General features: G+C 39.4%; 1 protein-coding gene across 11 annotated transcripts in view; it reads left to right on the forward strand.

The window, feature by feature from the left end:
• The window catches only part of ep400 (E1A binding protein p400), a 30,980-nt gene extending 6,371 nt beyond the window's left edge, over positions 1-24,609 (forward strand). For 2 of the 11 annotated variants that reach the window (XM_028033104.1, XM_028033113.1), the window contains 48 exons: positions 172-465; positions 772-957; positions 1,050-1,190; positions 1,269-1,341; positions 1,447-1,466; positions 1,578-1,635; positions 1,718-1,807; positions 2,892-3,005; positions 3,106-3,293; positions 3,379-3,556; positions 3,629-3,765; positions 3,880-4,049; positions 4,140-4,314; positions 4,427-4,563; positions 4,956-5,142; positions 5,376-5,542; positions 5,632-5,819; positions 7,126-7,428; positions 9,945-10,121; positions 10,435-10,587; positions 10,729-10,799; positions 11,276-11,565; positions 11,910-12,112; positions 12,265-12,434; positions 12,701-12,897; positions 13,066-13,177; positions 13,301-13,576; positions 13,690-13,764; positions 13,853-13,990; positions 14,069-14,113; positions 15,346-15,499; positions 15,581-15,810; positions 15,914-16,087; positions 16,162-16,209; positions 16,308-16,444; positions 16,863-16,919; positions 17,000-17,078; positions 17,578-17,745; positions 17,832-17,877; positions 17,961-18,067; positions 18,211-18,409; positions 18,501-18,613; positions 20,262-20,462; positions 21,892-22,036; positions 22,163-22,314; positions 22,490-22,654; positions 22,752-22,826; positions 23,577-24,606. In XM_028033104.1, the coding sequence (XP_027888905.1) occupies positions 172-465; positions 772-957; positions 1,050-1,190; positions 1,269-1,341; positions 1,447-1,466; positions 1,578-1,635; positions 1,718-1,807; positions 2,892-3,005; positions 3,106-3,293; positions 3,379-3,556; positions 3,629-3,765; positions 3,880-4,049; positions 4,140-4,314; positions 4,427-4,563; positions 4,956-5,142; positions 5,376-5,542; positions 5,632-5,819; positions 7,126-7,428; positions 9,945-10,121; positions 10,435-10,587; positions 10,729-10,799; positions 11,276-11,565; positions 11,910-12,112; positions 12,265-12,434; positions 12,701-12,897; positions 13,066-13,177; positions 13,301-13,576; positions 13,690-13,764; positions 13,853-13,990; positions 14,069-14,113; positions 15,346-15,499; positions 15,581-15,810; positions 15,914-16,087; positions 16,162-16,209; positions 16,308-16,444; positions 16,863-16,919; positions 17,000-17,078; positions 17,578-17,745; positions 17,832-17,877; positions 17,961-18,067; positions 18,211-18,409; positions 18,501-18,613; positions 20,262-20,462; positions 21,892-22,036; positions 22,163-22,314; positions 22,490-22,654; positions 22,752-22,826; positions 23,577-23,879 (7,266 nt within the window). In that variant the 3' untranslated portion in view covers positions 23,880-24,606. Of the gene's footprint in view, positions 1-171; positions 466-771; positions 958-1,049; positions 1,191-1,268; positions 1,342-1,446; positions 1,467-1,577; positions 1,636-1,717; positions 1,808-2,891; positions 3,006-3,105; positions 3,294-3,378; positions 3,557-3,628; positions 3,766-3,879; positions 4,050-4,139; positions 4,315-4,426; positions 4,564-4,955; positions 5,143-5,375; positions 5,543-5,631; positions 5,820-7,125; positions 7,429-9,944; positions 10,122-10,434; positions 10,588-10,728; positions 10,800-11,275; positions 11,566-11,909; positions 12,113-12,264; positions 12,435-12,700; positions 12,898-13,065; positions 13,178-13,300; positions 13,577-13,689; positions 13,765-13,852; positions 13,991-14,068; positions 14,114-15,345; positions 15,500-15,580; positions 15,811-15,913; positions 16,088-16,161; positions 16,210-16,307; positions 16,445-16,862; positions 16,920-16,999; positions 17,079-17,577; positions 17,746-17,831; positions 17,878-17,960; positions 18,068-18,210; positions 18,410-18,500; positions 18,614-20,261; positions 20,463-21,891; positions 22,037-22,162; positions 22,315-22,489; positions 22,655-22,751; positions 22,827-23,576 lie in introns of all 11 variants that reach the window. The other 9 variants (XM_028033111.1, XM_028033106.1, XM_028033108.1 and 6 more) reach the window with 9 other exon arrangements.
• Positions 24,610-24,942: the final 333 nt, after the last annotated feature.

Below are 24,942 nucleotides of genomic sequence, written 5' to 3' on the forward strand. Positions count from 1 at the left end.
TTCTGGATCGATTAACAAACATTAAACCTTGCATGGTTTACATTTGTGTCATAATTTACTTTATTTACTTACATTTTGTTTGACAAATTCAGTTGTAATTTACTGCCAGCAAGTTTTTATATTTAAAAGCTATAATAATATTTGAAAATTTTCGTATTCTTATTTCCATAGACGGTGGCACTTGCTCGTCCCGGTACTGATCCGAACCAGCCTGCTCAGAGGATTATGACCAACTCGGTATCAATAACATCCGTGGTTCCCGCTCCCTCGTCTGCTGCCAATTCAAATCCACACACAGCAGGTTCTCTTCGTCCTCTCGGCTCTAATGTCAACCCAGGAACCCCGTCTAAACTGACGGGAACCAACGGAATTTCTTCTGTCAAAATAGGTGGCTTCAGCCAAAACACGACCGCTCAGGCCCCACAAGAAGGCTCCCAGGATAGGCAAGTTGAGCAGGCCAAACTGGTGAGTTACAGAAAGTTGTAGCATCATGAACTCTTTCATATTGTTAGAACCTCTAGTTTTATCATATCCTGTTTTTTATGCCAGTTTTTGAAGCAGTCTTACTGGAAGATTTTTTTTTATATCTTTAAGAATATTGAGCAAGTAATTGTGACGTAGCACAGTGTATTGGAAAACTTCTTTTTCCATTCTTTCTCGAAACAAATAAAAAAGAAAACAGCTGTTTAGCAAATGTCTTTCTCCAGTCATTTTTGGACTGGATGAAATAGTTCTGATCCTGGCTTTTAATCTGCGCTTTTTGTATTTCAGGAGAGTCAGGTACACCAGCGCATTTCCGAGCTAAGGAAGGAGGGTCAGTGGTCAGCCAGCAGGCTTCCTAAGCTTATGGAAGCTTCACGTCCAAAGTCCCACTGGGATTACCTCCTGGAGGAGATGCAGTGGATGGCAGCAGACTTTGCTCAGGAGAGAAGGTGGAAGGAAGCCGCTGCAAAGAAGGTTCGACACCAAGCAAAATGTGAAACTAAGAATAAATTAATTCAACTACAGAAAATGCCTCTTTGAACTTGTCTTTGGTGGCTCTGTTCTAGCTTGTTCGTACATGTGCTCGTTACCATCAAGAACAGAAGAAAAATGAAGAAAGATCACAGAAACAAAGGGAAGTTCATCTTCGTCATATTGCCAGTACGATTGCCCGAGAGGTGGAGTTCTTCTGGTCAAACATTGAGCAGGTAGGTGTTTATTTACTTATGTATTGCTCTTATTTGTGAATACTTTTGATACCAGTCTAAAAGATTTTCCTTTTTAAGGTGGTGGAAATTAAGCTGCAGTTTCAAATCAACGAGAAGAGGCTTAAAGCACTTGGCCCACAAAAAGCAACAGGTACAAGCCACTTAAATACTGATAGTAAAATAATTTCATAGTTTTGTTGTGTACTTTCTTTATTATATTCACTGTGCTTCTCCTTTTCTCCTGGTCAAACAACAGCAGAAACAGTCGATAAAACGGTAGGTGCTGTCCTGATTTTAGAACATTGTAGGTCTCATCTTAGATAAACTTTGTCTGTGTGATAAAAGAAAATCTGTATGAATTCATGGGTTTCCTTTTCCATTTTATAGGAGGCGGCTAACACTGGTAGAAAGAGAAAATCAGGTTTTTCATTGGTGGATGAAGAGGGTTAGTTTTCAGTGTTATCTAAAAAATAAAATAAAAGCAGAACAACCATAAATAATTCACAATCTGTCTGGGTTTCTTTTAGCCACTGATGAAGAAAGCACCATAGAGGAACAGGAAGTCATGGAAGGAGAAACAGACCACAAAGCAGAATTGATCAACCTTGCAAAAGATGGTACGTGATTATAATTTCTCATTAAACATTTTTTGATGTGCTGTTTGAGTCGATGTATGTTTTTATTTTTTCTAAAATTCCAGTCAGCCGTAAAGTTAGAGGGAGGTAGGCCCACAGTTGCACATTAAATATTGAGGATAATATTTGTTAAGCATTTTAGCAGAATTGGGATTAACATGAAGAACATTTATATTCTCCTATATCAACCATATGAGTTGAAAACCAAACTTTGTCTGTTTTTATTTATGTTTCCTAATTAGCAGGTTAACAAAATAATGAAAACATTTTCTACAAATTTTTCCAAAAGAAATTTTATGTTTATCTAATCCCATTTACTGATGTATTTTTACTCCCCTTAATGAGTATAAAATAATCTTGGTAAGATGTTATCAATACTAATAATTTTATTTTTAGTTCAATAAAATCTCATTACTAATCATCAAATAAACATGACTTTTTAAAAAATCAAAAACAAAAAGAATTCCTTATTTAAATGTGAATTAAACATAAGAAAATTTTTAAATAATTTTTCAGATTTTAGACTTTTGCTACACATTTACTTTAATAATCCATCTTTACCACATTAAAATTAAATAATAAAAGAAAATATAATTTTGTTTTACCATGTACCATGTACTATGTGTCTGAGCCACACGGGTGTTTCAGATCTATTTATCAGATTCCTCTTTTTCATGGGGTGTCTCAGAATTTAGATTCCTCCTAGAAACACAACTTCCTGCTTTATTTTCCTCCTGGTTTTACCGTTCAGGAAATACCGTTCAGTTTATTTTTTTATTCCAGGCTAACAGTAATATTACCTAATATAATATTTTTTAACAGTAGGCCATAAGTGATTCTTGTTTGTGCTGTAGTCCAGTTAGGCTTAAAGTAACAGACCTATTAAGCAACCTTTTAATGGCTACACTCCCTACTGGTCTAAAGCTAAGGTAATAGCCTACATGCTAATGATAAAAAGCGAACAATACTTACACTGTATTATCCATACTAATATTTTTCATGCCAAACATGTGTTAGCCAATTGGTATTGTTTTGTTAATTTTATTCTTTCTTCTTTTTTTTAAAGCTGAGATGTCTTTGGATGCTTTAAAGAAACAGTATGCCGGTGCCTATGCTGATGACTTTGAGTGGCCTCAGCCTAGTTCTTGCTCCGATGAGGATGATGTGGAGGAGACTGAAGGTGCCTTTTTGTACTTAAATTGGGGTTTTCAGTCATTTTTTTTCATTCTTACCACTGAGCGGTGTCCCTTTTTACCATTCTATATCCATTCTTTTTACAGAAATGGAATGTGTTCCAAGCAGTCCACCGGAAGCAGTGGTTATCGACTCTCTGCTTAGCATGGACCAACAACGCAGTACAGATAAATCTATGTCTAACTCAAATGGGAAGGCTGGTAGAGACATTGCTGAAGTGGCAGCTGCTACGGAGCTCCTCCTGCCCAAGGGCAGCCTCAGAATCACTACGTCTGTAAGAAAAAGGAAATACCGCACTCAAAAAAAAAGTTTCTATTATTTTATAACATTCAACTGATGTTACTATTCCATCTCACTAGACCCGCAGTCCAGCACCTGTTCTGTTGCATGGGTTGTTGAGAGAATATCAGCAGATTGGAGTGGACTGGCTGGTAAACCTTCATAAGAAACGGCTCAATGGCATCTTGGCTGATGAGACGGGCCTTGGCAAGACTGTGCAGACGGTGGCTTACTTGGCCCACCTAGCTGGTCAAGAGGGTATGTGGCACTTCAAAGTTGCTGTAGTTCTTCTTTGTTATTTTGCATTTTAAACACTACTTTTCTCCACAGGCATTTGGGGACCCCATCTGATTGTAGTGAGAACTTGCAAGTTGTTGAGTTGGGAGCTGGAGTTCAAGCGCTGGTGTCCTGGTCTTAAGATTCTCCTCTACCTGGGTAACAGAAGGGAGCGCAGATACAAAAGAATGGTGAGACTTTTTGTATTTCATACCCTCGTAGTTGACATTGTTCGTTATTTTAAAAAAAGTTTCACCTTCACCAATGGCTGTTCATATAGTAACATGTCATTTGATTAATTCCAGTTATGGGAGGACTCCAACAGCTTTCATGTGTGTGTGACGTCATACAAGCTGCTGATGAAAGACCAGAGACATTTTCTGAAGAAAAGATGGAGACATCTGGTTCTAGACGAGGTGCAACTCATCAAAAACATGACAGAAAAGCACTGGGAAACTATCTTTGCTCTCAGAAGGTACTAGATGTGTTCAAATTGTCTCTGTTAAATTATATTCGCAGGATATTTTCACATAATATCACTGACCTTTTTCTGTGACTCTCCCAGTGAGCAAAGGATACTTCTTATCCACACTCCGCTTCAAAATACGCTGAAGGAGTTTTGGACCATGATCCACTTCCTGTTGCCAGGAATTACCAGGCCATACTCGCACTTTCCTATCAAGGCTGACTCAGACGAGAACCAGGACTATTGCCACAAATTGGTTATCCGTCTGCATAGGGTGTGTGATGTCCCTGCATATTCTTCTGATTGTAAAACTGTCAAATGGGATTTTGATCTACATTCCATGAGTACATATTACTAATGACAATCTCTCTCGTGTTACTCTGCAGATGATCCAGCCATTCATCTTGAGGCGCTCTAAAAGGGATGTCGAGAAACAGCTTCCCAAGAAGTATGAGCACATTCTGAAGTGCCGTCTCTCAAATAGACAGAAGACTCTCTACGAGGACATCCTTACACAACCTGGGTGAGATATGTGACTGTCGGCTCCTGCAGAATAGTGGCAGCACCAGTTAGGAAACGCATAGTAGAACTACTACCGCTGCTTGTCACACAAACTTTTTCTCAGTCCAAAACTTCTGAGAATGGTTGCTAAAAAGCTCGATAGAGGAATGTTGGGATTATTTGCTGACGGAAAGTCAAAGTCAAATTTCCTTTTAAGTTATGTTTGATATGTACATCATTTTAAAAACAACTAAAAGGTTACGTAGTTACTTGATTGTCCTAGACATTGACACTATGTTTCTGCAAAATACATAATACCCTCCCCTTAATGATTGAAAGTATCCAACTCTACATCTTGTGAATTTTGATTTCTGAAGAGGTTTTTTTCTAATCTTGTTATGTGTATTCCTCCAGGACACAAGAGGCACTGAAGTCGGGTCATTTTGTCAGCGTGCTTCAAGTTTTGATGCAATTGCAGCGAGTGTGTAACCACCCTGAGTTGGTGGTGCCCAGAGAAAGCAGCAGCTCCTACTTCTCCGCTTCTCTTCAGTACAACGTGCCATCACTGGTTCTTGGAGCTATTGAGAAAGACTCAAGTCAGGTATGCCCTCGTGTTGCTTTTGATCCTCAAAAAGTGCTTCTTTGACAATTATAAAAGTTATTTATTATCAAACTGTAAAAATATCTTTCAGTGTAAACACATTAGGCTTAATTAATTATCTGTCGTGTCATTTTCAATTTTCTCTTTCCTTTTCTAATGGTTAAAAATCTTTTTTAATCAGTTCAACATGTTGACCTTTCACGTCTCAACCTGCCTTGTCACTGTCATCCTAGACTGCAAACCTGTCCCTGTTCAATCTGATCAACGAGAACAGACTGACTCGTTACCAGACAGAAGAAGCAGTACCTAAGCTAAAGGTCACTCAGCAGCTCATAGAGGAAATCTACACTGCTCCTGAACCACCACCGAGACCCAAACCATGTCCGATAAAACCCATGAGGTCCGAGCTAAACCTTTCTTCATTGACATGATGGTATCATAAAATGTGGTAATCTTATTGCTATATAGTTGTTGGTTTGCACTTTTCAGGTTGTTCCAGCCAGTGCAGTATGGTACAAAACCAGAAGGTCGATTAGCTCCCATTGGGAATGTAGCGGGTCAGCGCCCCCCAACAAGCTCTCCGCCTACAGGCACCTTAGTTTCCACTGTCAGCCAGTCTGGCCAGGCTAGAGGCAAGTCCCCTGTTACTGCCCCGACAGCTGCTCCAACTTCTCATGGTAAGATTTTTTTTCTTGGAAAGCGTTTGTCAAATGACAGAAAGTCCACCAGTTTGCGGACCCCTGGTTGTCAGTACTTGTTTTAATTGGAATACATCTCATTCCTTATAGTTGTTTGGTCGTTGCTTTTATCCCCATTTGCTAATAAAACTTTCTCTGCTTGTCATGTGTGCATTATGCAGTGTTATGCTGCATGATTGACACACTGTTTTAAATTCAAATGACTCTGATTACTGTGTCATGCATTAAAACTTACACCATGCAGATATTGTCATACATGATCGTTAGAATGTGTACCCAATGGTATGCATTTACATAGTTTGCTGCATGTTTGAAAGATCAAGGCTTACTGTTGGTCGGTATGGATTATAAGTTATTAAAGGGATAGTTCAGAATTTTTAAGCAAGGTTTTGGTAGAAGGAATAAGCAGTTTATGTCCTTCCTGCTATAGATAATTCTCTTGCATCCTCATTAAGATTAAATTCAGATTAGTGGGTCCTTGAGGCTCAAGCAAAAGCTAATTCGGGAGTGGCCAAGACCAATGTTGGCTTATACCATCTAAAAAAATAAGTATATATGTCAATAGTTTATGTTGACACTATTTTATGAACTTTAAAAAAAAAAAGATTTCTTACATAGGAATAATTGTGGGTAACATGTCAAGCATTTTCTGGTACAAGTCCCCTTAACTTCAGCGTTTGGGCCCAACCAGTCTGGATCAATATTAAATGAAGATGCCCAGAGAGTTATCTGCTGCAGGTAAATTATTAACTGCTTCTGTCCTTTTCTCAGAGCCTCACTGTGTTTAAACCTTAACTTTCTTGCAGCAGTGGTTGGTGGACAATATACATAAATATATTTTTTTCCTGACTCCTCCAAAATCTTTATGGCTTTTATTCGGTTTGCAAAGCTAATTGAAAAATTGACAGATTTGATCTGCATGAATTTCCTAAAACAGAAAAAGAAAAATAATTTTTAAAATATTATCATATAGGATATAATTTATTGTCCCACTGGGGAAATTTGTTTTGAAACTGCTCCACTCAACAGATAGGCAAACGAATGTGAATGTGTCCATTGTGCCCTGCATCATAATGCTATACAATAAATGTATGTAAATATTTTTAAAAAGTACTAAAAATCACTTCCACGGCCCATCAGAAACATCTTTTGTACTACTTCCTGTGTTGGCCCACCACTGCTGTATGTATAGATAAGAACAAAACACTTTGATCTCAATGATTTGACTAAATACCGGGTTAGCCCTAACATGGACTCCCACAACCCACTGCCTTGTATTTCGCAGCCGTTGGAACAGCTACTCAGAGACTCCAGGCTACTCCTACTGTCAGCAGCAGCAACAACAACACTGCATCTTCCTCCATTGCCTCCTCTGGGAACAGTGGCAACGGGCAGCATGTTTTGGGAGCTACTCCGTTGGCCTTGGGTCAGACCTTAGCTGGAACAGTCGTAGGCTCGATGACTTCCATCAGCCAGGCTGGAGTAACCCAGGTTCCAAGGCCAGGTTTAGCCCCCAGCCATGCCATCCAGCCCAGTCTTTTGTCCCAGAGGTTGGTTCTTACATCTCAGGCCCAGGCACGGTTGCCTAGTAAGTGGCCTGCCCTCCCATCTCTGCATTCCCGCCCCCCTCCCACCTCCAGCACAAACGTTTTGGCTGCTGTACACCAAGGCCTTTACTTGAGGCACTGCTGATATATGTTCAGTCCAGAGAATGTAGCTCTGTGTTAGCATGGTGGCAGCAGCGCCGCTGTTGCAGAAATTGCTCTCAGATGTCGTACATCAGCAGGCCGATGGAAGAGATGCGTCTCTGTAGACCTGCAGCCATATCAGCAGCATCTCATTGTCTTGGCATACCCAGTTTCTTTTCTTTACACCTGCATGTACGCTGCGTACGACCCTCTTGCTGTATGTCACACCTGGTGTCACTATGCTACTTGATTTTAAAAGATCATTTTAGGATTTTATATTTTTTCTTAAATTGTTGACAGGCACAAAAATCTTTGCATTGGGACGCCTACTGAGAAAGAACACTGACTGGGGAAAAAATGGAAACATTTTATGACACTGGGCATAATTAGAGGTGAAGTTCCAAAATTTGTAACTGGAATGATGCCTTTATTTTGGATTTTTAAGGTTATGAGAATGTTTAGCAAAGTTTTGTGTAAAGAAAGCTCAAAATTCAAGACTTGTAAAGTGAGGCTTTTACAGAAATCCGCAATATATTATCATTAATATTCCAAAGGACTCATAAGAGTAGATGCCCAAACCTGACACAAATAAAAAGTCACACACAGAGTTTGAAGGATTTTAATGATAATAATGATCACTGAAGAAAATGCATTTATGGCAACAGATGTCATTATTGCAATATTTAACAATGACATCACCATCATATAATTTTCTAATGTCCAGCTGCCCCAGTGGAGATGAGACTCCACTCATATACAGAATACAGCGAGAGAAATATACTTAAGACAAAAATTAAATAATAAAATCTCAAAACAAATTTTTTTATATTAAAATATTCTCTACACTCATTCAAAATTAAGTACAGATGGCCAGCAAATTAGTACAAGGCTTTTAATAACTTTCTGAAAGTCTTGAAAGTTGTTTTTTCTTTGTTTTTCCTACAATTTTCTGTTCAGTGTTGTCATTGTGTTCTTACTCAGTATGAGTCCAGCTATATTTGTGAACCCACCCATCAACATTTTACATCCCGATGACAGGTGGAAAAAAATGACTCAAGTAGAAAAGTCCAGGAAACACTTCATTCCTTTTATGTTCTCCTTTCCATTTTAATATTTTACACCCCAGTTTATTTACTAATATATCTTTGTGTATTGCATCAACCAAGCTATTAGGAAATGACCTAAAGCTATCTCTTATTTTTTTCCTCTCTTCTTTTGTCTAATTTTTAATGTTAAAGCAGAGCATGTGTTAGCATCTCTGCAGATTGTCCAACTCTTTACGCTTTAAATTGTCAACTTTTTCAGTGACACACAGTATTTGTACATGTGATAACCGTTTGATTGCAGTAAATATAATCTTCAGGTTTTCAGTTATTTTGCTTCCGAGTCAAAGTATAATTTCACCACAGAATGGGTCAGAAAACATTTAAGGTAAAATGCAAGTTCATTGTGTAATGTAAATATAATATTGGGACCTAAAATATGCTTAAAGTACAAAAGATGTTGCACTTGCCTGCATTGTTCAGTTTTTCTGTTGGCAGCAAGTCAGAATTTGGGCACCCTACTATAGTTATTTTGCTGGGTAGTGAATGTATTTTCCTGGAGAACAGAATATGATTTTCATCTTTGTTTGAAATGAATGTCTTTTACATCTGATGTAAAAAAAAATAAAATAAATAAATAAAGAGAAATGTTGCCAGTTAAGCTAACTGTAGGAACCTGGCATACATCATCTGATGTCAGACGGTAACACATGTTTTTCTGACATCTTTGTTTGAAATTCCAAACAACAAAACATGTCAGTGTATTTTTACTCCAGATTCTCTTTTTAAGATGGATTCTATTTACCGCTATGGTGAAGAATTTACAAAACACAGTTTGTTTTTCTTTTTCTTTTGTTTTGCAAAACACAGAATAGCTTAAAAATGCCATGTATGGAAAGGGAAGGTTTTATCTGGTTTTAAGATATACTAAAAATAGATTTTTCAGATTTTTATTTAACTATTCAGAATACAACTTCTGAGTTTGTTTGTTTTTTGTTTATTTTTGTTATAACTACATAATTACATACTTAAATATGGTAACATTAGTGAAAATATCCATATACATCGTATTCAGTAGTTAGAATGAGATATTTTCTTTTACTGTAGTTTGTGCTGAGGTGTGTGTTGTCTTGAAAAAGTGTTTTGTGTTATATTTCAAACTTTCTCCCCCAATGTCTTTATTACAAGCTGCTTTGTTGTCGAGAAGAGATGTGCTTTTTCCATCTGATTAACTCACCTTGGTTCTGCATGTCTTGCCTCCTTTTCACCTTGCAACTAACTAAATACATTGTTTTATATTTCTGACCGTAGATGTGAAATATTTTTATTATTACCATTATCTTTTTTTACTGTTTGTTCTTTTCTTTCCACTGAAGGTGGTGATGTGGTGAAAATTGCCCAGCTGGCCAACATGGCAGGAAGTCAGAACCGCATCTCGCAGCCAGAGACTCCGGTCACCCTGCAGTTTCAGGGGAACAAGTTCACTCTGTCCCACAGCCAGCTCCGCCAACTCACCACTGGACAGCCCTTGCAGCTCCAAGGTACACTCGGTAATGTACATCCCATTGTCATATTTTACCTTTCCATCATTTTCTCTGCTTTCTCCTTTAAAAGTCTGTGTTTACCATTTCCATTTATTGTGTGTATGTTTTCTGTTTTTTTTTTTTTATTTTACCACACAAATGTTATACATTTAGATATTAGTAATTAACCTTAATAATTATCTTAAATGCTGTTAAATTGATGCTTCAATATTTCTGTTTTGTATTCAGTTAGCTGTGGCTAAAAATGTAGCTGAAAGTTTTTCTCTCCTGTTGGTTAGAGGGCACTTTTTAATTGCCTCCATGTTTGTGGTTGTTTTAGGCAACATCCTGCAGATTGTGTCCGCTCCAGGGCAGCCGATTATACGACCCCAGGGCTCCATGGTGATGCAAACGATGCCTCAAACCGTTCCTGCCTCTAGCGCTGCAGCTACACCTGGAACCCCTCATCCTGGCTTCTCAACAGCTCAGCAAGGTGACTTTTCTCTTCTGATTGTTTTGACATTCCTGTGGAATAAAAAGTGCTACTTTTTCCCAAACGTTTTGTTTATTAATACTGAATGTGTGACACTGGTGTTTCTGTAAAATTATCAAATTATTTTCTTTCTTTCATTAGCATTGGGGGTGACTTCAAATGCAATATCATCTCCATCCAAGCTTACAACTGCAGGTCATGCTGCTTCACTGGTGAGTATGTTGAGGTAATGTCACACATAACAGAAAAGAGCTGAAGCCCAGATAAATGATGCAATCAAACTATGGAACTTTATTTTGTTAAAAATTAAATTCAGTTTATTTCAACGAAATAAACACTGACAGCAATATTGGAATGCTTCCATTTCTTTCCTGGAGTTTGGAAACATGTTTAATGTAATCACAATTATTTGTTCCTTCTTTAAATCAAGAAATACTTTGTCTGTACTTGTACAGTATATGAAGTGAAACATGGATCTGGATAATACTCTGTTTGCTTGTAGAGTATTACCCAAAACTAACAACACGTTAGTTTCCCCTAACATGTTGAGTTAGTTTATTTATAAGATTAGCTTACTTATAAATAAGTAAGCTGTTGTCAGAAAACAAAAAAAAACAACTATTTCTTATGATGGCCTTAATTTTTTTAAAATAAATTAAATTTTATTATGTCCCACTACAATCTTTAGGAGGCATCAGAAGAAAAGACTCAGCAGCTGAAGGAGCGCTTGAGCCGCTTGTTTGAAGCAAATGAGCAGCGCTGTAACCGCAGAGTGCTGTATGGGTCCGATCTGCTGCAGGCATGCACTTTGAGTCCAGAACCTGCTCACACCGCCCTGACTGCTGGGGGCTGGAGGTGGGTGGGCAGAGAAAGCTGTTCTAGGGCTCAGAGAACCTGTGTGGGTACCACGTCTGTGCTGCAGTCTGCTTTGCTGACCGTGGAGAACCATCATGAAGCTGCCGGAAGCCTGATCAAGAGGTATTTCCACTTTTGTTAAAACTTGTTCCTAATTTGTGGGTGCTGTTGTGGCGCAGGGGCTACGCACAACCCACATATGGAGGCCTTAGTCCTCGACGCAGCTGTCGCAGGTTCGATTCCCGGCCTAGCGACCTTTGCCGCATGTCTTCCCCGTCTCTTATTACCCTCTTTCCTGTCAATTCACTATCAAATAAAGGCCACTAGAGCCAATAAAACCTTTAAAAGAAAAAAAAACAAAAACTTGTTCCTAATTTTTGTCTGTTGCTGATTAAATTTATTGAAATTTTTTTTTCACAATCAGTTCTGAGTATTATTATTACTATTTCATGCTTGTTATTTTGTAGGTTGACATGTGTGGTGCCCGCAGCCGTAGCTCCGCCTCCTCATCTGTATGCGGCCAATCCTTCAGTTCCCTACAGGGTTCAGCAGAAATCCTTTCAGCAGCGACTGCTGGAGGCCTCTGAGCCTCACAGTGCAGACATCCACCATTTAGTCTCCAGACATTTCTTGGGCCATCCTGACTTACAGTTAATGCAGATGGACTCGGGTAAGTCTCTTTGTTCATCTGTCTAAACACGAAGGGTCGCTTTTGAATTACAAAACCGTCTTAAAGTTGCTTAGAGAGTGTAGTCGTATTTAACCATGCACTAGACAACTGAAATAAGAAGAGCATTAATTAATTTATTTTTCTTTGCAAAGGTAAACTGGAAGCTCTTGCCATTCTGCTCCAGAAGCTTAGGTCAGAGAGTCGACGTGTCCTCATCTTTACTCAGATGTTTAAGATGCTGGACATCTTGGAGGCCTTCCTGGATTACAGGCAGCTCAACTATGTGCGCATTGATGAAAGCCTCACATTTGAAGAAACACAGGTAAACCATCTCAAATCATTCAACTAAATAAAAGAATGCATCTAGTTTTTTTTCTATACCACTTAAGTGTGATGAATATCTTTTTGGGTTGGCGTCAGAGATGAGAGAACTTATTTCTTTTGCTTTATTATCAGTTACAGACTTCTCTCTACAGGTTATGTTTTATTAAAAAAACATGTACATTTCTGACCTTCCAAAATGAAAAAGTTGTGTTGCTGGCAGCTTTTTCTCAGCCAGTTACCTTCATTGTTTGTGTGTTTCCACAGGAAAATATGAGGACGTTTAACACCAACAAGCAGGTGTTCTGCAGCATCCTGACCAACTGCTGCTGCTCTGAAGTCGGAACCATTGTTGACGCAGACACAATCATTTTCTACGACACGGATCTCAACCCAAGCATGGACGCCCGCACTCAGGAATGGTGTGAAAAAGTGGGGCGTTCCAAGGATATTCACATATACAGGTGATTTTTCAAATACAACAACATCTGTTTATGATGCTTCTCTATTTGCTGAAGTAAAGACCACTTTACTTCAGCAATGCTGCATATTTAAATGCTGAAATATGCAGCATTTAAGGATTCTGTTGTTTTTGTAACGGCTGGTTTTATTTCCTGCTTTGTTTTGGTCAGGCTGGAGAGTGGCAACTCAATTGAAGAGAAGCTGTTAAAAATTGGGACCAAGGAGCTTATAAGAGAGGTAGTTGCACAGGGTACTGACTACAGTTTGGCTTTCCTCACACAGGTAAGACAAACCTTCAGCTTCAAATTTTATAGTCTGTTAAGAAATGAAAGCAAAATGTCATTTAGAAGCAATTGTGATTAATAGCGTTTAAGTTAAACAACTGACCTGATTCTGTGTCTGTAGTCGACAATCCAAGACCTGCTGGAAGTAGAGGCAACTTCAGGGGTGAAGGTGGAGGAGTTTGTGGTGCTTCATCAGGAACCATCGGCCTCTGAATCTATTTCTCCCAAAGTAGCAAGACCCTACATCCAGGCTCTGCACAGTATAAATCTGGATGCCCAATCAGAGGAGGGAAAGCCCCAAGAGGAGGAGTTGGGAGGCAGATCGTCAACAGAGTCAGAGATCCAGACTAAAGAAGAACCTGGCCTGCTAGAGGAGTTGAACGCAGTCATGGAACAGGTAGTTTTAAAGTCTTCAAAGTTTCTTGGGAACCCGATTCAGCTCTGTGAAATAAAACTGTCTAAAATACAATTGCCTTTCTCACATTTTTTAAAATTCTATCCAACTGTCAGCTTACTCCTATTGAGAGATATGCTCTGCATTACTTGGAGTACCTCCACATCGGTGACGATGAAGCTGCTCTTAAGGTATGAGACGTGTTTTGTTGATTTAGTTCATTTGTGTTCACCTAGTACATACATCTTTTCTATGTTTGACATTGCTTATGTCCTCTAGGAGAGGTTGGAGTGTGCAAAGAGAGGCTGGGAGCTACAGCAACTGCAGAAACTGAAAGAGGAGGAGGAGGAGAAGTGCCAGCTGATGGAGGGAGAGGAAGACCTCTTCACCTATACCAGAGAAGATGCATACAACATGGTGGGTGGATGCTGTTATCAGATAAACAGGAAGTGGTGAACTACATGGAGAATCAAATTTTTTCTGTGTGTTTAACAGGAATATGTGTTTGATTCGGAGGATGGTCATACAGAAATCATGCCGGTAAGACACTAGATGTTCTGGAATATAAGTCACTGTTCCTGTGACAAAACAGGATTTCCACACATTCTGGAAAAGTGTAAAATAGGAATTGGAAACAAAAATAAGGCAGCAAAATGATTGTTGGAAAACTATTTATTGTTTTAGACTTAATTCAGTATTCTGTTGGCTAAAACTTATATCCCTCTAACCATCCCCACATTTGTCCTTCATCCATTCTTACAGTTCACAGTTTTTAGTGTTTGTTTTTAACCTCTACAGAAACATCAGCAGTAAATCCTTAGTGAACTTCCCTATTTACACTTCAGACAGAAAACTCAGCTGCACTAACTCTTAAATATTGAAGTTTTCACATGCCACCCTATGAGAATTGCATCATATGCAGATATTGCACAAAATTCTGATTATTTTTGCATTCATAAAATAGAAACTGCCTCTAATGTCCTGCAAAGGGGAAATTTGGGTGTAACATCTGTATAAGGTATAGGTTCACACAAAACAGTCATTAAAGTATTAAAAACAACATGTAAAGAACCACATTAACAATACCAACAATAATAAGAATAATGATAATATACTGCACAAGACTATTTCAGAAAATACTGTGCAGTTATTAGAAATAAAAATAGCAAACTCATGAGCCAAGGGATGTGCAACAGAGTTGGATAACTCTTTCAAAAATGGACATAATGTGCATGTACAGTACAGACCAAAAGTTTGGACACACCTTTTAATTCAATGAGTTTCCTTTATTTTCATGACTATTGACATTGTAGATTCTCACTGAAGGCATCAAAACTATGAATAACACATGTGGAAATATGCACTAAACAAAAAAGTGTAAAACAACTGAAAATACCCCTTATATTCTAGTTTCTTCAAAGTAGCAACCTTTTGCTGTGATTACTGCTTTGCACACACTCTGCATTTTCTTGATGAGCTTCAAGAGGTCGTCACCTGAAATGGTTTTCACTTCATAGGTCAACCTGCCCTGTCAGGTTAATAAGTGGGATTTCTTGCCTTATAAATAGTCATGAAAATAAAGAAAACCCATTGAATTAGAAGGTGTGTCCAAACTTTTGGTCTGTACTGTACATTGAACATTAAATAAGACAGACTATTTACAATGCAGCATATTGGTGCAGAAAAAAAATCACTCACTCCATTTATTTTATAAGTATTGTAGCACAGAATGACCTGCCTTGCTATTCCCTCTCTGTTATTATTCAAAATAGGTTTGGACCCCGCCCACGCCACCACAGGATGACAATGATATTTACATCGATTCAGTCATGATGCTGATGTATGACACCACACCTATGCCGGAGTCCAAGCTGCCTCCTATCTACATTCGCAAGGAGCACAAGAGACTCAAGATGGATCCCTCAGGTAAAATAGCTGTCAGAGAGGATGCTGGTCATAGGTGGAATTGTTCCACTTTATCTCAGCTGTACCCGTTTTGTCTTGCAGCAGCCAGAAAGAAGAAGAAGGGTCACGGGGAGACGGTCATTCCTCCACGCTCCCTCTTCGAAAAGGCCAGCATGCTCAAAGTTCGACGTGAAGGCAAAGACCAGAAAAAGAACTTTTCCATCAAACAGCCTCCATTTGCCAAACCGCTGCCTTCTCTGGCTAAACCTGCCATGGAGGCTGGTCAGGATAACCCAGAGTGGCTCATCAGTGAGGACTGGGCCCTGCTTCAGGTAACGGCTGCGCTCAATCCTCCCATATCTGCTTCTACTTTAAAAGAAAAAAAATGTTTAACTTTTTATGACACTGATGAAACCTCCTGCTATTGTTCTTCAGGCTGTGAAACAGCTGCTGGAGCTCCCTTTGAATCTGACAATCGTGTCTCCTGCCCACACACCTAACTGGGATCTGGTGAGCGACGTGGTGAACTCCTGTAGCCGTATCTACCGCTCACCCAAACAGTGTCGCAACCGCTACGAGAACGTCATCATTCCTCGAGAGGAGGGCAAGGTACTGAACGCACGGTCACCCTACTTTAAAACTAGACTGCCCACATTTGCTGATCGCTTTCTCTAATTTTCCAGTTGGTGTATGAGCCCAACCCTAAGAAGAAATCCAAGAGCATATATAAGGTACCCTTTCTTTTGAATTTTGGGTGAATAAGCATTTATTTACTGTTGAGGTCATTGTTTCACTTGCGTTAATATTTGTCCTTTTCGCATACGTTCAGTCTAAGAACAGCCGTCCTTTGCGGACCTGCCAGATCTACACACAGGATGACAACAGCTCACAGATTCAGCTGTACAGCAGTCGCTTTGAACTCATGAAAATAATCGCCAGTAAGCGGAGCCCACCTATCAAACCGCTGTAAGTGTTCAGTGATTAGACTGTTTTTCCTGCTGTTATTTTATCAGTTGGCATAAAAATCTAAACTGCATTTTATTAAATATTGGGTCCAATTCACATGTATGGAATTAATTTTAAATCTACATATGATTGGAATGATTTATTTATTTTTGTGTATGAATTGGACCTTTTTGTTTTGTAAATATCTTTAAGATTATTTAGTAATGAGCAACATTTAAAGAAATTCATTTCAGGGAATTTAGAGAAGATTTCATCCTCAAATTGATTAAAAGGCCCTTATATTCAGTACACTGTAGTCTTGTAAAGTTGAATAAGTTATTGTTGTTGTGGCACTTGTGTACAGTGCAACTCTGATGATTTTTTTTTTTTAGATCTTCATATTGAAATGTATTTATACTTTTATTCATATTATTCAAAGGCTTGGAATGAATCCCTTCCAGAAGAATCCCAAACATGCGTCGGTCTTAGCGGAGAGGTATGTTTAATATTCCTGCTTTCAGATTATTTTTAAATGAATATACAAAAGTTCCAATCCACACTTATTTTTTCTTTCAGTGGGATTAGCTACGATAAGCCCCTACCTCCCATTCAGGTGGCCTCTCAGCGGGCTGAAAGGATTGCCAAAGAGAAAAAGGTGAATATCAACAGAATGATTTTTTTTATTTCCAAGCATTTTCATTTTGGGACACATCAAGGTCAGGAATGTCCTCAAAGGGCTGGTTATGGCAAAATGGGTTGTTAAAACCAATTCAATTGTTTAAATATCTATAAATAGCAGTCTCTCCATGCTATAAATACTATTTTAAACTAAATAATATTTAACATCTTTTCACACAAATGTAATTTGGCATAAAAACTGCTTTGATTTGACTGTTAAAATAAATCTTTGAGAGAAATCCTAATTTTGTTTTTCATATTATTTACAGCTGGAATCAGCTACTGCTAATCTGTAGTCTTGGATTTAGCTATTGCCTACTTTATTAGTCACAAATAGGAGAAAGGATTGGTTTACATTTGTTTACCAATTTTCTTGACCTCCACACTGCTCTCATATGAGTATTGCATCCTCTAGCTTCCATGTTTTTATTTAGATGTTTGCAGTTGGTTTAGTTTTTTTGTGTGTGTGTTTGCAGGCCCTTGCAGAGCAGCAGAAAGCTCAGCAGTTGGCCCAGCAACAAGCTGGAGCTCCCCAGACCCAGGCTGCCGCCGGTCAGGCCCAGACTCCTGCTGTCGGCCAAGCTCAGGTTCCACAGGCTGCTGGGGTAACTGGAGCTACTGCTGTGCCCAATGCAGCTGTACTGGTGAGAAACATGTTTTGTCAACATTATTCTACAAATTATCCTATTCCTAGCCAAAGTTTAACACTATTATGTTTCCCATTTTTTAGGCCGGGGCGATTAAAAACGCCACTGTGGGCACCACCATTCAGGCCGGTATGTTGACACACACATGCTTCTTATTACAGTGCAGTTGTTGTTTTTTCTGAAGTTAATTAATTTCTCTGTGTTTCTCCAAGCAACTGTAGGAGGGAATGTGATTGTGAACACAGGAGCTGGGATTCCCCAGAGTCCCTTCCAGGCCAATAAACGCCTGGCATCTCCAGTCATACCAGGCACCCTGTCTGTGAGTCATGTTCACTTGTTACCGCTTCGTCAGAATTAATTTACTGTAACACAAACAGCCTTTATTCTGGCAGAAACCAACCTTTGTCAATAGACGGGGGCCCCTTACGAGCTTTCTTCACTGTGTTGTCATTATTGATCCAGCCTGCAGGCACGGCTGGAGCCCAGGTGGTCCACGCGCAGCAGAGGGCCGTCGCTGCCACCGCTGCCTCGACTGAAGTGGTCACCATAGCTACAGGTGGTGTGAGAGCCGTGACCCCGGGGACAGCTTCTGCTGTAGTCTCTACTACGTTGAGCCCTGTACAGTCACAGACCCGCCCACTGGTCCCCCAGGTGACACCAGGTGTGAAAATAGATTTGTGCTCAAGTTTTTGTAATCATAGCATGATTTTTATTTTTTTGCTGAATTTACCCATCTGCTGTTGTCCTTCCAGCGCCAGGTATTCCGATGGCAACAAAGTCCCTTACTCCAGCCCAACTGCAGATGTTACGACAGCAGCAGCACCTGGGAGCTCCTTCTCAGATCAAAGGTGTAGGCAAACCTCAGGTATGCTGGCCTCATTATGCTATGGGTTATTCTGAGTTTTTTATGTATGCTATTGAATGTTACTTCTTTTTATTCCTATGTAGAGCAAAGCTTCATATGGACAAGTGTTGAAATTTACAGGGTGTCTGCTTAACCTTAAAGACTTTAATTTGTGAAACTGAAATTACAAAACATCTTAAATTTGTTTGCAAAAAATTAAGTTGGCTTCAAATTTGTTCATCACAACTCTTAAATTTTGTTGTTGGAGGACTATTTCACTCTCATTCATTGTGGTTTCATTCTCTCACTGAACTTTTCTGTCAGATTATCGTTGGAGTTGCTTGCAGTCATTGTGATTTTGTTCTTCGACTCGAGGTGGTTGACGCCAACTGTTGGCTAGCTACCTAGTTTTTTTTGCGTCATGGATAAGTGAAAATTTATGTTGACTGGACAATGTTTGTTTTTGCCACCAGGCTAGGTAAATTCTGTGCTTTAAAAAAAACAACTTTTAAGCTTGGCACTATGGGGGTTAAAGACCCATAAAGACTGTAAAGACCCATATGGAATGTAATACAGAAGATTAAATCATTGTTTTTGGATGCTACTGCACACTTATTGTGTATTTTTCTTTTTCTTATTAATTTATTATTATTATTATTTGTTTCACTATTACATCAAAGCAATTTTCTACCATGTGAATGTGTTTACTAGCAATGGAAATAAAGTGATTCTGATTGTATTGTCCATATTAAAGAAATAAATTCAGTATTTAGATTTTAGCAGACTCTTGTTGCAACAGTACCTTGGAAAGGTCTTCACAACCCTAAACCTTTTCACATTCTTTTGTGGCACAGTCATAAATTTTAATGTGTTTAATATGGGTTTTATGATGCAACTACCCCTGCTGATTTGTAAAGCAGGGGTAGGCTAGTTTCTAAAGCATTTAACATCTCGGGGAGCAGCAAATATTGAAAGAGTACAGCAAAGCTACCAAGATGTTGCCTTCCACCTTAAATGAACCAGGGACGCAAGCAAGAAAGTAATTTGAAATGTTTGCCACAAGTCATGAAAAGGATACAGAGCATATTGCACTGGGCAAGGCAAGAATTTTAACCTATATGCCAGAAAGTATTTATTATGGAAAATGAACATTGTACAGTCTCTTTAACAGACTATCTTAGCAGTGAGTCATGTTGTGAGGATGCATTTTTTAATGGCAGGCGTCCTCAAGTTCAGAAAGAATGCCTGTTTAAAGGCCAGAGTACTTGAGAAAGTGATGGAAGTTCACATTTTAGCGGGACAAACATACTAAACATACCGGCGGAGCTAAGATTTAGTTGTTTGAATCACTTTTGCAAAGAAAAGTGAGCAACGCTTTCAGTCTCTAGCTGTGAGACAAACCTCGAAAGACGTGAAGCTGTAATGAAACACATATACTGATTGTTTCTTCCTTCCATTTCACGTTTATGGTCCATTACACACAATCCCAAGAAAACACATTGAAATATGTAGTAAAAATGACCCAAAAAAAGTGGTATGAATGTGATTAAATAAGATAAACATGAGGCTACACTGTAAGCAGTGCAACAGATTTCTTTGTGAAAATTGTAATTTTCAGTGTAAAACAAATGCATCCTTTTCCTAAGTCTGTTTCTGTTTGTGCTTACAGGAGTTATTAAAAATGCAGAAGCATAAGGGGCCAGGACAGCAGGTATCGGCGGTGACGCAGGGTGCGCAAGCTGGCGTGGCCCAGCAGCCCAGCCAGGTGCAGCCCGCTCAGGCTGGCCAGGCCAGTCCTCAGCTAGCTGCCGTGGCTGCAGCCAGACCTGGAGCCGTTCTCGCTGCAAACACGCTGCAAGTGACCAGACTGGTAAGAGTATTTAAAAAAGAGAGAGAGTATACTCTCCAAAGATACTGAGCTGCTATGAATGTCGCATTTAACCACATTTTTCAAATCAACATTCCATCAAATTTCAAAACCATGTTTTTAGGATGTCAAACCCCGAAAATGCAATCAATTGATAGAGGATACCTGTGGAATATACTTGTAGCGGCTGGAAAAAAGGCAATTACAAAAAAAATGGATGGTGCAGAAGAACCTACTGCTGGAGAATGGGCTCAAATAGTGGCAGATATTTACAAAATGGAAAAAATAACATTTACAGTTAAACCTTTTTTTAAAAAACATTGGAATAAATGGGAAAAATATCTCAATATACGCCAGAAATAATCTAGGGTTTTTTTTATATGTGCTTTTATTTTTAGTTTTTGAGAGAAACAAATAATTCAATATGAAAGGATGCCACCTGACTTTAGTTTGCACTTCATAAACAAAACTCATTGATTCAAAGTAATGTTTTGTGAATTTACAGTTTCGTATATCGATACACCTGTTATAGCTACACTCTCTGACCCTGTTAGTTTGTTTTTTTTTACTCTCTTCTTTCTATGTATTCCTTTTATGCTCCCACAAACAAAACCTGGATAGAGATGGAAGGAAATGATCTTGTGTAAAAGCCACATAGACTTGAAAATGAGCCATGCTTACTTGGCATAGCTTTGGTTAAGCTATACCTACAAATTCTGTCTGTGAGATATGCCATGCAAAATGTTGATGTCAGTATCTGATCATTGAAAAATAAAAAAATCAATATGAAAATAAAAAAAAGAGAGAAAGAGATGGAATAAAACCGCTAGAAAACACAACACAGATCAGCCGTCATCACACTGCATATTTAATATAGCCAGTATTTTGGGCATATAAGGAGCAGATATGCATCAGGGGAACTTTGAAATTTTTCTGCTCCATTGTCACTTTGCTGCTAGCAGTGTGTTTCTGTACTGTCAATTAAATTCCTCTGGCTTGTTGTTGGAAAACTCTAGGAAATTACTTTCGAATACTGAAGAAAGTGCAACCGGGGGGGGTACAGAAAAATACATTTTGCATTATCGTATTTTACTTTCCCTTTGCCTATGACACAACAAAAATAAACAGTTCAACTGTGCTGAATTAGTTAGTTAATTCAGCACTAACTGAATCCAGCAGTAATTCAGTTAGTTCTGAATGTTTACGCCAAAACGTTTTAGTGGCTGCAACAAAAATCAGGGAGAAGAACTACGTGTACTTTAGTTTTTGCCAGAGTAATTAATCCGAACACGTTCTTCAGCAGCATCTCACTTTTTAAAAAAAACTTCACACAATCCTTACTCATTTGAGGAATGTTATCTCGTTAAATGAAAACGCCAAGCTGGTAGAGTAATGGTGACATTTTACAACTACATCCGTTGTGCTTGTGCAGACTCGAGTGCCCACTCAGGCCCAGGCAGGACAGACGGCTCAGGTGACCCTCACCAAGCCTCCGGTGGTGTCTGTGCCAGCAGTAGTCTCTGCGGTGACGACGATGTCAGGACTAAGTGTGGCTATTAATCAAGCACAGAAAACTGGTGAGTCTTAAGACTTTTGATTTCTTTTCCCCAGGAAAGCACTTTTATTCTCTTTTTAAATATGCTGCTATGATCAATTCCACTTGATTTTGTGTGTGTGTGTTTTGTTTTTTAATCTCGTTTTAGGGGCCCCAGTGCTGACGACCGGCTTCCCCCAGATGCAAGTCCAGCAGCTGATTCCGATGAAGAAACAGCAGCACCCGGCAGCCATCCAGGCCGCCGCAGCTCAGCAGAAAGCAGGGCAGCCTCAGCAAGGACAGGCCGCTGTTCAGCAGAAGGTAAAGACGCCACAACTACAAACCAGGGGATTCTCCGTCATCAGCGCTGTCAGGGTCTTGTTTATTTCATCATCAAAGTCAGATTATTCAGAAGTGTGATGTGTGTAAGACAAATCTTCATCTAGCATAGTCAACCTAAACTCTGTGTATTTTATTGACTAACTTTTTTGGGTAGATTGGTGCCCAGCAGGTAACGATGCAGGCGGCCCAGTCGGCGCAGCAGCAACAGAAGGTGACCTACGCAGCAACGCAGCAACTCCAGCCTGGAATCAAAACCCAGTTCTTCACTACTACGTCCATCGCCCAGACCCAAAAACCAGCCGGAGCCCAACAAATCCAGGTAGATTGGTGCTGTCTAATGATAAAACACAGAACGTAAGGTTTGCAGGTATGCAGTCAGTGTGTGTGCTGATGTAAGAGTTTGCTTTTTATTATAGGTGGCTAAGCTCCCACAAATAGTGCAGCAGCCAGCTGTGGCCAACATTCAGCAGATTGTGTCGTCTCCCCAGCAGGTGAGGGTGTACTGACTGTTAATTAAAGCTGCTAACTTTCCCCAAACCTGAAGTATTCCGTTAATAGCAGCGTAGTACGGACTAGAGTGTTGGTCGGACCTAAAAAATCCAATCCAGCCCATATGCACTGACCCGACTAATTAACTTTAATTATTGGCCTGAGCCCGCAGTATACCTGACATATTTTAGTTACAATTTTACTGTTCTCATTTTTAGACCATCATTATGTAAACAGTGCAAGTTCTCCCATTTTTAGCTTTTGTTTAACGTTTGTATTTGTTGCTGCCTCTTGTCCAGGACTCCTTTGAAAAGAGCTTTTTAATCTTAATGGATTTTTATTCTAGTAGAAAGGTTAAAAAGAAAATTGAAATAAATTCTCCCAGCTCCACCGTGTCTCTTATTACCACAGGGAGAGTCGAGTGCAAATCGTCTGGGATGTGTGATTGAAAGGATCGGAGCAGCGTGCACGTTTTATTTATTACTTTTTTTATTTCCTCAACAGGTTCAACTATCTACTCCTCCATGTAGACTTTAAGTCGATGAACACAACTTTATGTTGTGCATTCTCCTTTGGATTTCTCTATGCTGTGTGTATTGCAGGCTTATGAAACGCCACACAGAAGCCAGAGCCCGACCCGACCATCAACAAAATAATAATTTTATGGCCCGACCCGGCCCATAAATCTAAATTCCATTACGAACCACATCACCATGGTGATAACCTACTCTTTGTTTGTCTCATGACCCCAGGGTCAGCCTCAGACGGTGACTCTGGCTCAGGCTGCTACGTCTGGTCAAGTTCAGATGATTCCTACAGGGACGCCCACAGCTCAGGTGGTTCAGCAGAAGATCATCCCACAGCAGGTGGTGACGCCCGCCACGCAGATCCAGCCGCAGAATCCGCACAGCCCCGCCCATCCGCCCGCTGCCCCCTCTGCCGCAGAGTCCCCCGGACAGCTGCCCGGTCAGGCCCAGCAGCCCACCAAGAATCAGGCTCGCCAAGGGGGCGTGAGAGCCAAAACGCCCGCCAAGCCCAGCGGGGGGAGCAGCTAGACATGCCGTGTTATGAAACCACTCTCCAAGTGTTTTTTTTGTTGTTGTTTTTTTCCCCCTCTGCAGGTCACATGAGGTTGTTACAGATCCCACAACATCTAAGTCCTGAAAACCAGCCACTGTCTTAATCACAACAAACCCTTTGTTTACCCTCCTGTTTAATTCTAAATTTGTTTCAGAGCTAATAGCTGATCAGCACTGGAAGATCAGTGACGAAACAGTGATCCGTTCTTATTTTGATTTAAATGTATATTATTTGTTAACGTCAATATGAACCCTACGATCAGCAGCTCAGTCCATCAAACATTACTGGTCTTTTTTTTTAATTAATATATGACCTAACAAGACAGCTGGGGCTGAGGGTCGAGTCATTCTGCGTTTAGGAATGAGCTCGTTATTAGTGTAAGAGTATTCATTATTAGTCCCTGGACGTCCGATTCTGTTGTCACCTGGATGATCGAGTGGACAACAATGGTCGCTCCTTTAATCTCTTTTTTTTTTTAATGTCCGTAAATACACTGTAAACATGTACTTTAGTGTTTTTGTGTTTTCTCACTACTTTTTTTTAATTGATGTCGAAAGGAAAAAAAGACCCTGTAAATATCAACAAAACAACATTTGTACTTGTAAAGTAGTTGTGTTTTCATTGGATTTTTCAGCCTAATTGTAATAAAGTGTTTTGTTTTTATACACAAATTCATCTTTTCCTTTCATTAAAGTGTTGAAAGTATGTAAACATCTTGAGTCTTCGAGCTCTATGACAGCACATTGGTTTTTATCTTGTACGACACATTTCAGGTCAGTCCTTTACACTATAAAACATTATGAAACGGCAATAAACATTACATTTTGTCAAATGCTATCAAATAAACATCCAATATATTGATCAATTTTCCAGCTATTATAAATCAAAGGTTGCTCATAAAAACTCATATTTTTAGCCTTTAACTTCTCAGGAAAAGAAAATGAGTTTAAATTAAACTAAATGCTTAGCAACAATGTCCTAATCATGTCCTTGTAATATGACATCCTGTGCTTAATTATGGCTATTTAAAATGGAAAT

Source organism: Xiphophorus couchianus, chromosome 12, assembly GCF_001444195.1.
Source record: "Xiphophorus couchianus chromosome 12, X_couchianus-1.0, whole genome shotgun sequence".
Lineage (NCBI taxonomy): Eukaryota > Metazoa > Chordata > Actinopteri > Cyprinodontiformes > Poeciliidae > Xiphophorus > Xiphophorus couchianus.